At 40.6% G+C, this 12,128-nt stretch overlaps 1 protein-coding gene across 1 annotated transcript; it reads left to right on the forward strand.

Annotated features, from left to right (window-relative positions):
- The first annotated feature begins 3,715 nt into the window (after positions 1-3,715).
- Positions 3,716-11,376, forward strand: LOC116464037 (protein FRG2-like-2). The gene is made up of 5 exons (XM_058434955.1): positions 3,716-3,758; positions 9,687-9,890; positions 10,154-10,231; positions 10,461-10,538; positions 10,862-11,376. Exons 1-5 carry the CDS (start codon positions 3,716-3,718, stop codon positions 11,374-11,376), a joined length of 918 nt encoding a protein of 305 aa, XP_058290938.1.
- Positions 11,377-12,128: the final 752 nt, after the last annotated feature.

The following is a 12,128-nucleotide window of genomic DNA, read 5'->3' on the forward strand; positions in this document are numbered from 1 at the left end:
TAGTGATGAATTATGGGCTTTTGCTGTGACAATCATCTGAATGTTGTTTATTGTCCCAATTAGCTATTTTCTCATTCCTAAAACCTCTCCAACCTCCCATCTTTCTGAGTTTCCAGTGTCTATTTTTCCAGTCTCTATATCCAAGTGTGTGCATACTAGAGTTCCCACTTACAAGTGAGAAAATACAGAATTTGATTTTCTGTTTCTGAGTTTTTTGACTTACAATAATGGCCTCTGGTTTTATTCATGTTGTTGCAAAAGACATGACTTTATTCTTCATGGCTGAGTAGCATTCCATGGTATACTTGTATAGCACATTTTCTTTATTCGATTATTGATTGATAAATTTACATTTATCATATATGTATGATTTCATATATTGACTATTGTGAATAGTGCTGTGATAAACATGTGAGCATGGGTATTTTCTTTATGTAACAAATTATTTTCCTTTGGGTAGATACCAAGTAGTGGGAATGCTGAATCAAATGGAAGTTCTACTTTTAGTCTATTTTGAAATCTCCATACTGTTTTCCACAGAGTTTGTAGAAAGTTACTTTCCCACAAACAATGTATAAGTGTTCTCTTTTCTCTGTATCCTTGACGATAGCTCATTTTTCTGCTTTTTAGTAATAGCCATTCCGCATGGTGTAAGTTGGTATCTCATTGTGGTTTTTAATTTGGCATTTCTCTGATCATTGACAACGTTAAGCATCTTTTACATGCTTATTGACCATTGACCATCATTGTCTTTTTTTTTTTTAAATGTTCATGTTCTTTGCTTGCTTTTTAATAAGGTTACTTGTTTTATTTTTGTTGAGCTGTTTGAGTTCCTTGTATATTCTGGATATTAGATCTTTGTCACATGCAAAACTTGTAAACATTTATCTAGTTCCATAGGTTTTCTGTTCACTGTGTTAATTAAAAAGCTCATTTTCAGGAGCTTTTTAGTTTGAGTTCCTTTTGTCTATTTTTGTTATTGTTACATCTGCTTTTGAGATCTTGGTCATAAATTCTTTGTCCAAGTCAATCTCTAGAAGAGTTTATCCTGGAGTTTCTTCTAGCATTTTTACAGTTTCAGGTCTTAGATTTTAGTCTTTTAATCCATATTGAGTTGATTTTTATATATGGTGGGACATAGGGGTCCCATTCCATACTTCTGCATATGGCAATATAATTTTTCCAGCACAATTTGTTGAATAGGATGTCATTTCTCCAGTGCATGTTTTTGTTGACTTTGTAAAATATCAGTTGTTTGTAGGTATGTGGCTTTACTTCTAGGTTCTCTATTCTGTACCATTGATCTATGTGTCAATTTATATCAGTACCATGCTGTTTTGGTTACTACAGCCTTCTAGCATAATTTGAAGTCAGATAATGTAATATCTCCAGCTTTATTCTCTTTGCTTAGATTTGCTTTGGCTATTCAGGCTCTTTTTGTGGTTCCATGTGAATTTTAGCGTTTTTTTTTCTAATTAAAAAAATAACATTGGCGTTTTGGTAGGAATTGCATTTAATGTGTAGATTGCTTTGGGCAGTAGAGTCATTTTAATGATCATAATTCTTCCAATCCATGAGCATGGGATGTTTTTCTCATTTGTGTCATGTAAAATTTCTTTCGTCAGTGTTTTGTAGTTTTCCTTGTAGGGATCGTTCATCTCTTTGACTAATTGTATTTCTAATCATTTTACCTTTTTTGTAGCTATTGTAAAAGGAAGTGACTTTTTAATTCAGTTCTCAACTTGATCATCATTGGTGTATGAAAATACTACCAATTTTTGTACATTGATTTTTGCATCCTGAAACATTATTAAATTTATTTATCAAATCTAACAGTTTTTTTGGTGGTCTTTAGAATTTTTGTATATATGATATTATGTAATCATCAAAGAGGCACAATTTGACTTTCTACTTATAACCACATAGATGTTCCCACCAAGACCAATAGACAGAGTCTCTGGGGAGGGCACAGGTGATGGTATTTCTTTAAGCTGGCCATGTGATTATGGCTGGAAGCATGGGCCGAGAGCCACTTTGCTAAGCATTGCCTCTCAAGTCTGTCTGTCTTTCTTTCTTTCTTTCTTTCTTTCTTTCTTTCTTTCTTTCTTTCTTTCTTTCCTTCTTTCTTTCTTCCTTTCTTTCTTTCCTTCTTTCTTTCTTCCTTCCTTTTCTTTCAACAGAGTTTTCACTCATTGTCCAGGCAGGAGTGCAGTGGCGCCATCTTGGCCCACTGCAACCTCCACCTCCCAGGTTTGAGTGATTCTGCAGTCTCAGCCACCCGTGTAGCTAGGATTACAGGCACCAGCCACCACACCTGGCTAATTTTTGTATGTTTTAGTAGAGACATGGTTTGGCCATGTTGCCCAGGCTGGCCTTGAACTCCTGACTTCAGGTGATCTGCCCACTTTGGCCTCCCAAAGTGTTGGGATTACAGGTGTGAGTCACTGTGCCCGGCTGCCTCTCAAGTTTAAATGTGCATATGAAGTATTTCCAATTCCAGGCTCTCTCTTAGTAACGTGATTCTGCAGGTTTGGAAGGGGTCCATGAATTGGCTTCTTTAAAAAGTCTCCTCTTAGTACTGATGTTTCTTCCACTACATCCAATATAGTAGCACTCAGCTAGGGAAAGTAGGCACAGCACAGAGCTCATGACACCCAACACTCTTACCACAACACAAATACTTTTGGCCCAAAGTGGAAGCCACCAATCACCATTTTCAAACATGTCATTTTCTGCTGGCTCTTTACAGTTTAGAACGCCTAGAGAAGGCATCAATGTTTGAGTAAGTCTGCATTTGGAAATCATGTACACATGAGTTAATACAATGTTTATTGAGCACATAGTATGTGTTCAGAAGTCTGTTACAGAGCACTGTTCAGGAAACATTACATGATGTGAGTTAATCCTCATAGCACCCTGGGAATTGGGTGCTAAGTTTTCTGTAATTTTCAGGATTTAAATGAAGGGCCTAGAATTTCTATTTTTTCTTCCATTTTTAAAATTATTTACCTGCCACTTCCCTGTCAATTTTTATAACACACAATAACAAGAAACTTAAGCAAAACTCTTAAGGACTATTATATGAGAAGCTAAAAACTTATTTTTACCAAGATAAAAAAATAGACATAATCACAACAATAACAATAATTCTTTTGTCCGTGAATAGCCCTTCAGGTGGTGACATCAGAACTCAAGGAACAGCATAAGGGAAGCGGAGCAAATGCAGCCAAGGCCCCCTGTGCAGCTCCCTTCTCCCTTCCGACCACAGGATGCTGAATGCAGCCATTAATCCATTTCCCTTCCAACCACAAGATGCTGAATTCAGCCCTTAATCTATTTCCCTTCCAAATACAGGATGCTGAATTCAGCCATTAATCCATTTCCCTTCCGAATACAGGATGCTGAATTCAGCCATTAATCCGTTTCCCTTCTGACTACAGGATGCTGAATTCAGCCATTAATCCATTTCCCTTCCAGCCACAGGATGTTGAACTCAGCCATTAATCCTTTTCCCTTCCAACCACAGGATGCTGAATTCAGCCATTAATCCATTTCCCTTCCAACCACAGGATGTTGTATTCAGCCATTAATCCGTTTGCTCTAGATGAAAAGTTTCTGGACAGTGGAAACCATGAATTCTTCATCTGTTTTTCTGATGGTCACGTGATGTAGTTTAGATGTCCCCTCCAAATCTCATATTGAATTTTAATACCCAATGTGGCAGGTGGGGCCTGGGGAAGAGGTGCCTGAATCACCTGGTGAGTCCCTCATGGCTCTGTGCGGTCCTTGTGATAGTGAGTACTCGCGAGATCTGGTTGTTTAGAAGTGTGGTGCATCCCTCCCCCATCTTTCTTGTTCTACCATGTGAGATGCCTGCTTCTCTTTCACTATGATTGTAAGGTTCCCCAGGCCTTCCCAGAAGCAGATGCTGGTGCTGTGCTTCCTCTACAGCCTGCAGAACCATGAGCCAATCAAACTCTTTTCTTATAAATAACCCAGGCTCGCTGGGCATGGTGGCTCATGCTTGTAATCCCAGCACTTTGGGAGGCCGAGGCAGGCGGATCATGAGGTCAGGAGATCGAGACCACGATGAAACCCCATCTCTACTAAAAATACAAAAAAAAAAAATTAGCCGGGCATGGTGGTGGGCGCCTGTAGTCCCAGCTACTCAGAGAGGCTGAGGCAGGAGAATGGCGTGAACCTGGGAGGCGGAGCTTGCAGTGAGCCGAAATTGCGCCACTGCACTCCAGCCTGGGTGACAGAGCGAGACTCCGTCTCAAAAAAAAAATAATAATAATTTAAATAAATAAATAAATAAATAAATAAATAACCCAGTCTCAGGTTTTTTAAATAGCAATGCAAGAATAGCTTAATACATCATATGAAAAGAAAGCAATTGATATATTTACCAGTTTGAGTATTTACCAGTTTAAGTCTCCAGACCTCTGCCTTGCTTCAACTCAAAGAACACGAAGGGAGCAACCCCCATCTACTTCTGCTGATCACGGGAGAATCTTCAGTTCATCTTAAAACATTTCAGTCAAAATCTCCGTGTTTTATGTAGAAGAATGTGGATGTCTGAAAGAATGGGTCTCTTTATTTATTTTTATTTCTGAGACAGGGTCTCTTTCCCTCTCATTCTGGCTGGGGTGCGGTGGCTCACTGCAGCTTTGACATTCTGTGCTCCAGCGATTCTCCCACCTTAGCCTCCCAAGTAGCTGGGACCACACGTGCACACTACCACAACCAGATAATATTTGTATTTTTGGCAGAGATGAGGTTTTTCTATGTTGAGCACACTGGTCTTGGACTCCTGAGCTCAAGTGATCTTCCAGCCTCTGCCTTTCAAACTGCTGGAATTACAGGTGTGAGCCACCACACAGGGCAGATGGGTCAAAAATGATTTTAATCAGGGTACCTGAGCATGGAAGACATGATCTTAATTTTTTTCCTAGTACAATATTTGACAGTTATATAACTATGATTTTTTTATTCCTGTGATTCATAAGGATATGATAGTAAAAGGCCTTGAAAGCCTTTGGGAAAAAAGTGCTATATTGTGCTTGAAACCACCTTTTACTCTGAAAGCAAGTGCCATTCAGATACATCTGTTGAGAAGATATTTTCTCCTGCTGCATTTTAGCCAAACAGCTGAGTGTGTCTTGAAGTTGTTTTTTGATTTTTAACAGGGCAAGTGTATTTTCTAAGACCCCAAACTCAGGAGTGGCCATGGGGCAAATCACCGCTGTACACATGGGATGCATGGGCATCAAATGCATTTCTCACCCCGAACCAGGGGTTATTCCCCCTGGGTGCACACGGGAATCACCAGGGAGGCTTTTTAAACTACCTAAACTCAAAAGGCCATAGATAAATGAATTCAGAATCCCTGCAGTGGGACCTGAGCCACAGTGTTCTTTAAAGCTTTCTGGGTGACTATGGGGTACAACCAAGCCCCCAAACTGCTGCTTTAAATCAGCCCTTCCAGAGAACTAGTGGCAAATGGTTTCCTGAAATGAATGGTTTAAATCAGCCTCTTCCAGTGGCAAATGGGTTCCTGAAATAAATGGAAAGATTTGCTGCTGCTGGGTTGTGGTCTTCTGATTTTACCCGCATTGCCTACTTTTCTTTGCCGAACTGACCTCTGCTGCACATTTTATTCCTGATTCAATCCAGTTCTACTCATACCAAATGAATAGTATGCACTAGGCGCCCTTGCATTGCTGAACTTCACTGTGGGGAGAAGACTTTGCTGAATATAATTGCATTCTAAAAAAACTCAAAATACTGGACTCGAATAATCCTCCTGCCTTGGCCCCCCAAACAGCTGAGACTGTAGGCATGAGCCACAGTGCTTGGCCTATACCCTAAAAAATTAAAACTATCTTACTTACTAAATTGATCTAAACATGGGAAGACCTAGAAGGTCACCACAATGTTAGGACATAAGTAAATACATTGGAATATCAATATCCATCTGATTATGCCCTGAGCAAACATGTCCCACTTTAAAACACTACAAAACAGTGCTATTATTTTGAGATATGAAGTTAAAATTTTGTGCAAATAGGTAATATTTAAATTTTATATATGTATAACATTCATGCAGAAAGATGTATACAAAGAAATCATGTAAAGTTCAATGAATTATTACAAAGTGAACACACGTGTGTAACCTAGAAATAGAACCAGACTCACTGATGCCCTGGCAGCCACTTTCTCTCTTTTTGCTCCCCCAAAGTCAGTAAGATCTTAAGAGCTAACATTGTAGATCAACTTTGTATTATCACACATGTTTTATTACAGAAAATGTAAAACACACAAAATAAAAGAAACAGTACAATAGGCCTGTTACCCAGGCTCAAGAACAACTAATGACATGTCAATTTTGTATTATCTATACTTCAACTCATTTCGTACACAGACTTTATTATTTATTATTATTTTTTCTGATATAAAATATGTGCTCATTGAAGGTAAACTCTTGGCTGAGGAAAATGGCTTAAGCCTGTTTAATCCCATCACTTTGGAATGACAAGGCAGGAGGATCATTTGAGGTCAGGAGTTTGAGAGCAGCCTGGGCACCATAGTGAGACCACATCTTTATTAATTTTTTTTTAAATTAATCAGGCTCAGTGGTGCATGTCTGTAGTTCCAGCTACTTGGGATATTGACATAGCAGGATCCCTTGATTCTACGAGTTTGAGGCTACAGTAAGTTGTGATTTTGCCACTGCACATCAGCCTGGGTGACAGAGTGAGACTCTGTCTCAAAAAAAGAAATGTTCGACCTTAGCTAGCTTTTTACACATAAATACACCCATATAAACAATCCCTCTTTTAACAATAGAAGTACCAAATTAAAAATCATTAACGTGAACCCATTTTTAACTCAGACTTTATCTTTTAATAAGTTTCTTTTTTTTTTTTTTGAGGTAAGATGTGCACTCATTGAAAGGTCTAATCTTGGCTGGGCAGGTGGCTCACATTCGTAACCTCATCCCTTTGGAAGCCAGAGCTCAGGAGTTTGAGACCAGCCTAGGCAACATAACAAGACCTCACTGGGGCAAGAGAGTGAGACCTCATATCTACAACAAATTTTTCAAAGTTAGTTGGACATAATGGTGCACACTTGTAGTCACAGCTATTTGGGAAGCTGACTTGGGAGGATCACTGGAGTCTGGGAGGTCAAGGCTGCAGTGAGCTGTGATTGCACCACTGCACTCCATCCAGAGGATCAGAGTGAGGCTCTGTCAAAAATAGGTACAATTTTAACTGTGCGTGTTTGACACATCAACACATCCGTATAAACAATCCCTCTCTTAAAAATAAAAGTACCCAATTTAAGTTATTAATATTCATGGGAATTACCTAGAAATTTTTTGTTTGTTTTGGTTTGGATTTTTATTGAAAGGGAACACCTAGAAATGTTATTTAAAAATCTAGATTTTGATAAAAATAAGCCTGAGTTTTTTCTTTTTTTGAGACTCAGTTTTGCTCTGTTGCCCAGCTGGAGTGCAGTGGCGTGATCTCGGCTCACCAAAACCTCTGCCTCCTGGGTTTAAGCAATCCTCCTGCCTCCTAAGTAGCTAGGATTACAGGCGTGAGCCACCACTTTCAGTTAATTTTTTTTTTTTTTTTTTTGGTATTTTTAGTACAGATGGGGTTTCCTTATGTTGGCTAGGCTAGCTTTGAACTCCTGACCTATGGTGATCCACCCGCCTTGGCCTCCCAAAGTGCTGGGATTACAGGCATGAGCCACCATGCCCAGCCAGGCCTGAGTTTTGCCTGAGAATTTCTCTTTCTAAGAAAGTACATCATATGGCGTTACAATTAAATAAATAGAATTTAATAAATAAAAATTTAAAAAATTTACCTGAGATTAAAGGACAAATCAAAACACATGTGTAATATGTTGTCTGTAGGAGTATATTTTAACAATGACATACATTATTAACAATCACTAAATATTATAATAATTTATTAACTAAAATGAACAAAATTCCTATTACGATATCTATGAAAATACTTTTTTAGAGTAAAATATTCTCATATCTTGAGAGGGCACTGGTTAAAAACAGCAAAGATGTGGAAATCAATCTGTTATCAAGTACTTATTTATCAAGTAAGTATCAGACACCTCTTCACACCTTTTACAGAGTTATCCAAAAAGCAGTCATTTACACAAGAGCAGACAATTTTCCCAACTTTCTGTTGAGTTTATATGTTAATGTTGTTACAAAATTTAATTCAATTTTCTTATAAAATTACCTGACCAAATGTTATATGTTATATCATAATATATCAAAATTTATTTAGATGTAAAATAAATGTTATGGTATCATATTATAATATATAACGATATCATATTATGATAAGTTCCATTTACACTCAGACAATTTCACTAGGCAGTGTCTGCCTACCACTAATTCACTAATTTTTTTTTAGTTCCACTATTTGCACAGTCAGCACAGCTGGGAAAACACAGACTCACCCAACACAGTCTCTTCCCCTTGTCTTTCCTCCTCAAGGGATCAGTTCATCAGTCAATCAAGTCATGTGGGACTGGAGGCTGAGTACTCCGTAACATAGAAGGTCTCATTCCTGCATGCTTTCCTCAGCAGAGGGGGAGACAAGAAGGTCCTTTTAGGGGACACTTGCTTGGACATAGACGAGGTTAGTTGGTGGGCTCTGACCGGCAGAGACAGACTCCGCCGCAGTAGGAAGAGACGAGGCAGCTCTTCTGAAGCTGGAGCTCCACCACACCTTGTCCTGTCTCACTGAGGCAATTTTGAGAGGCTGCCCTGGAATATGGTGGATGTTGAGAACCAATGTGGGCTTTGACGGGATTCAGGTGGTGTCTGCGGTGTGAAGACAGGAGCTGAATGTTCAGAATCTAGGCTGTTTTTCTTGTGATCAGTTGGGTTACCTGTTTGAGACCAAGTCCATTTTTGCTGGGGAGGCTGAAAAAATTCCACAGAACACAATGGCGCTCCCAGGATGACTGAGGAAGGGTGAGAAAGGGGGAAACTTTTTCCACCTAGACTTTTTGCTACCTCAGGAATCAGGAGCTGATTAGGTTAGCACAGGCTCAACCTACTCAGTTCAATTTTATTGCATTTGATCTAATTATGTTCCCCATTTTTAAGGTAGGAAGGGTCATTTCATTTGATATTTATTTTTTCTCTGCATTTTTATTTCATCATGTGTGGATCTAATACAATCAACTATAATTTGACATTTGTTGATTCCAAGCATTTAAGAAATTATAATATCTATGCATACAATGTTAACACCATGTATAATAGATTCTCTTTCTGTGCAAAATATATAATGTATGTCAATATAGGCATGTTTAATTGTGCATCTTGAAAGGTGAACAGGATCATAAATACTTCCAGGTAGGAAATGGGACAGAAATCGGAAGAAATGATTCCCTGATCTTCCGATCCCTGTGCTACTGTTTCTTTGTTTTCTTGACACTGTGACAGGATCCTGAAAATGTCTCCCTTAACTGTGTCTAGGTCCCCAGTAGAACTACAGCAAGAAACTTCTGATTGAGGCTCTAAGAAGGGGCAGGAAGGAGAAAACTCTTCAGCCAATAAGAGTAAGCCACGCCCAGCCGAGGGACGTATAAAAGGCAGGTCTATCAGAATAACCCACACTCTGCCTTTGGACGTGTGAGAGAGTGCACCTTTCACTTGAGCTTCAACGTGGGAAAGGGAAATGAAGACCGTGATCTCCACTGCTCCTCCATCCTATGCTCCACTGACCAGCCCCCTTTCCAACCGATCTCCTTTACAGAAAAGGGCTCAGATGAGAAGAAACCATTCAAAGGAAAAGGCAAGACCGCCTTCTCCCATTCCAGTGAGAAGCACATACAAAGGCAAGGTAAGGTCTTGGGCTGCTCCTATGGGGGCTGGAAGGAGGGTTGGAATCAGGGATACTGAGCTACGTGTCTTTGGTAGGGTTTTATTTTCAGATTGGGGATGGGAAATGGCTTAGTGCCCTCAGGGGACTTTGAGAAATGTATTCACTCATGACACTGGCAGAAGAGCTTCCATGAAAGACTGATTCACAAAAATGCATCAGAGATAGACTATGGGAAGAGTCCTGCTTAGGGAGAGGTGAGTCATCTTAACTTTCTTTTGCAGCAGGATCGGAGCCCAATCCAAACAAGGAGAACTCTGAGGAAACCAAGCTCAAGGCCAGGAACAGCACTGCTGGATCAGGTAAGATTTGACTCTTTCAAGGTAAGAAGGGACAGGGCAGCAACACAGCCTCCCCTGGCAAGGAAACTGGGAGTTCCTTGGCAGCCAGGGCTGTACAGATCCTGGACACTGGAGAACAGAAGAGAGCTGGGGTTTGGTGGTAATCTCAGCTCCTGTGTGTTCAGGATGGACTAGGAATTTCAGGGTGTTCAGCTGGAGGCACTTTCTCAAACTCTCATTGTGTTCACAGAACCAGAGTCCAGCTCATATCGGGAAAACTGCAGAAAAAGAAAAATCAGTTCCAAAAACAGCTGCCAAGACAGAGCAGGTAGAGTCTTGGTGTTTTTTGTTGGTGGTGGTGGTGGTGGTTTTTTTGTTTTTGGTTTGCCCTAAAAGGCAAATAATCAGGAAACTTTTAAATGAGGCTTGAGCGGAAAGGGAGTTACTTATTGACGAGTAAGTTTTTGAGATCTTAGCACTCTGAGAATATCTGGGGACTCACAAGAGGTTCAGCCTCACTTCATTCCAGTGCTGAGATGGTCAGAAAGGAATGGGAGATACAAGTGGGGTTCACCTGGGTGCACAGGGGGTTCTGGAAATGAGGGTCTGTGGGGATTGCTCTGGTGAGTCTCTCACATGCTTTCTTTGCAGGGAACCGTCCAGAAGAGGAGTGCAGCTTGATGTTGAAAAAGAAATCAAGATCCTCCACTGCTGTGCACAACAGTGAAATCCAGGAGACCTGTGATGCCCACCATAGGGGACGTTCCAGGGCTCGCACTGGGTACAGCAAGAGGCACAGGTCTCGGTCCCTAGGAGTCCAAACACCATCACTTCGAAAAAGCTTGGTGACCTCGGTGCGAGCTATGTCAGAGGCTGTTTATCAAGACCTAGCCCAGGTGTGGGCACAGCAGATCCATTCTCCACTGACCTGTGAGCAGCTGACACTGCTCACTCAGCTCCGGGGGCTTCTGTGTGCCCAGGTGCAGACCTTGTATTCCATGGCCACCCAGGCAGCTTATGTGTTCCCTGCAGAGGGCTGGCTTGTCCCAGCCACACTGCCTGGTCCTGGGGATTCAGCCCTGGAGAGAGAAGCCCAGCCCTTCCCTGGGCAGGAGATAACTGAGCCTGTCAGTGGATCAGATGAGGCTAAGCTGGGAGCACCCTGACACTATTCAGCAGAAATGCAGATCTGGGAATGAGAACAAGGACTGCTTCTTCTCAGATTCTTCCAGATGACCAGCAGTGAGAATTTTAGACACACTGTGTTAATAAATGACAGAACTTGAAGAAGTCATAGGAAAGAAACTTGAGTGGTATACTCAGAATGGTGAGCCCTGCATTTTGCAGACCGCTAAGGCTATAGACAAATTTTATATTTCATGTTAGATATTTGATGCCTTTTGGATGTCTGATGACAGTCGTGCATTTCTATATAATCAGAAAAATATTAGAACGTAATCGTGAATTTGGGTATTTTAGATTGTAGAAAAGTGAATATAAAATTATATGCTCCTTTTTTGTTTTTTTTTGAGACAGTCTTGCTATGTTACCTAGGCTGGAGTGCAGTGGCAAAATCTTAGCTCACTGCAGCCTCTGCTTCCTGGGTTCAAACAATTCTCATGCCTCAGCCTCCCAAGTAGCTGAGACTACAAGAATGTACTGCCATGCCTGGCTAATTTTTTTTTCTTCTTGTATTGTTAGTAGAGACAGTGTTTTGTCACTTTGGCCAGGTTGGCCTCAAACTCAGGTGATCCACCAGCCTTCGCCTCCCAACATGCTGCGATTACAGGCATGAGCCCCCTTACCAAGAAATTGCCTTTCTTTTAATCCGGAAAATGTTGTAGGCTCTCACTCTTCCAGCCTGAACCCATGGAGTACTAATATCCACAAACCATTAATAGCACTCCCTGTGAAAAAA

The sequence above is a fragment of the Hylobates moloch genome, unplaced genomic scaffold (genome assembly GCF_009828535.3).
Source record: "Hylobates moloch isolate HMO894 unplaced genomic scaffold, HMol_V3 SCAFFOLD_131, whole genome shotgun sequence".
NCBI lineage: Eukaryota > Metazoa > Chordata > Mammalia > Primates > Hylobatidae > Hylobates > Hylobates moloch.

Coding starts and splice junctions, on each gene's coding strand:
- LOC116464037 (XM_058434955.1), top strand. CDS start 3,716: ATGTGGCAGGTGGGGCCTGGGGAAGAGGTGCCTGAATCACCTG. Junction 3,759..9,686: donor AGAGGTGCCTGAATCACCTG/GTGAGTCCCTCA, acceptor GACGTGTGAGAG/AGTGCACCTTTCACTTGAGC. Junction 10,232..10,460: donor GAACAGCACTGCTGGATCAG/GTAAGATTTGAC, acceptor TTGTGTTCACAG/AACCAGAGTCCAGCTCATAT.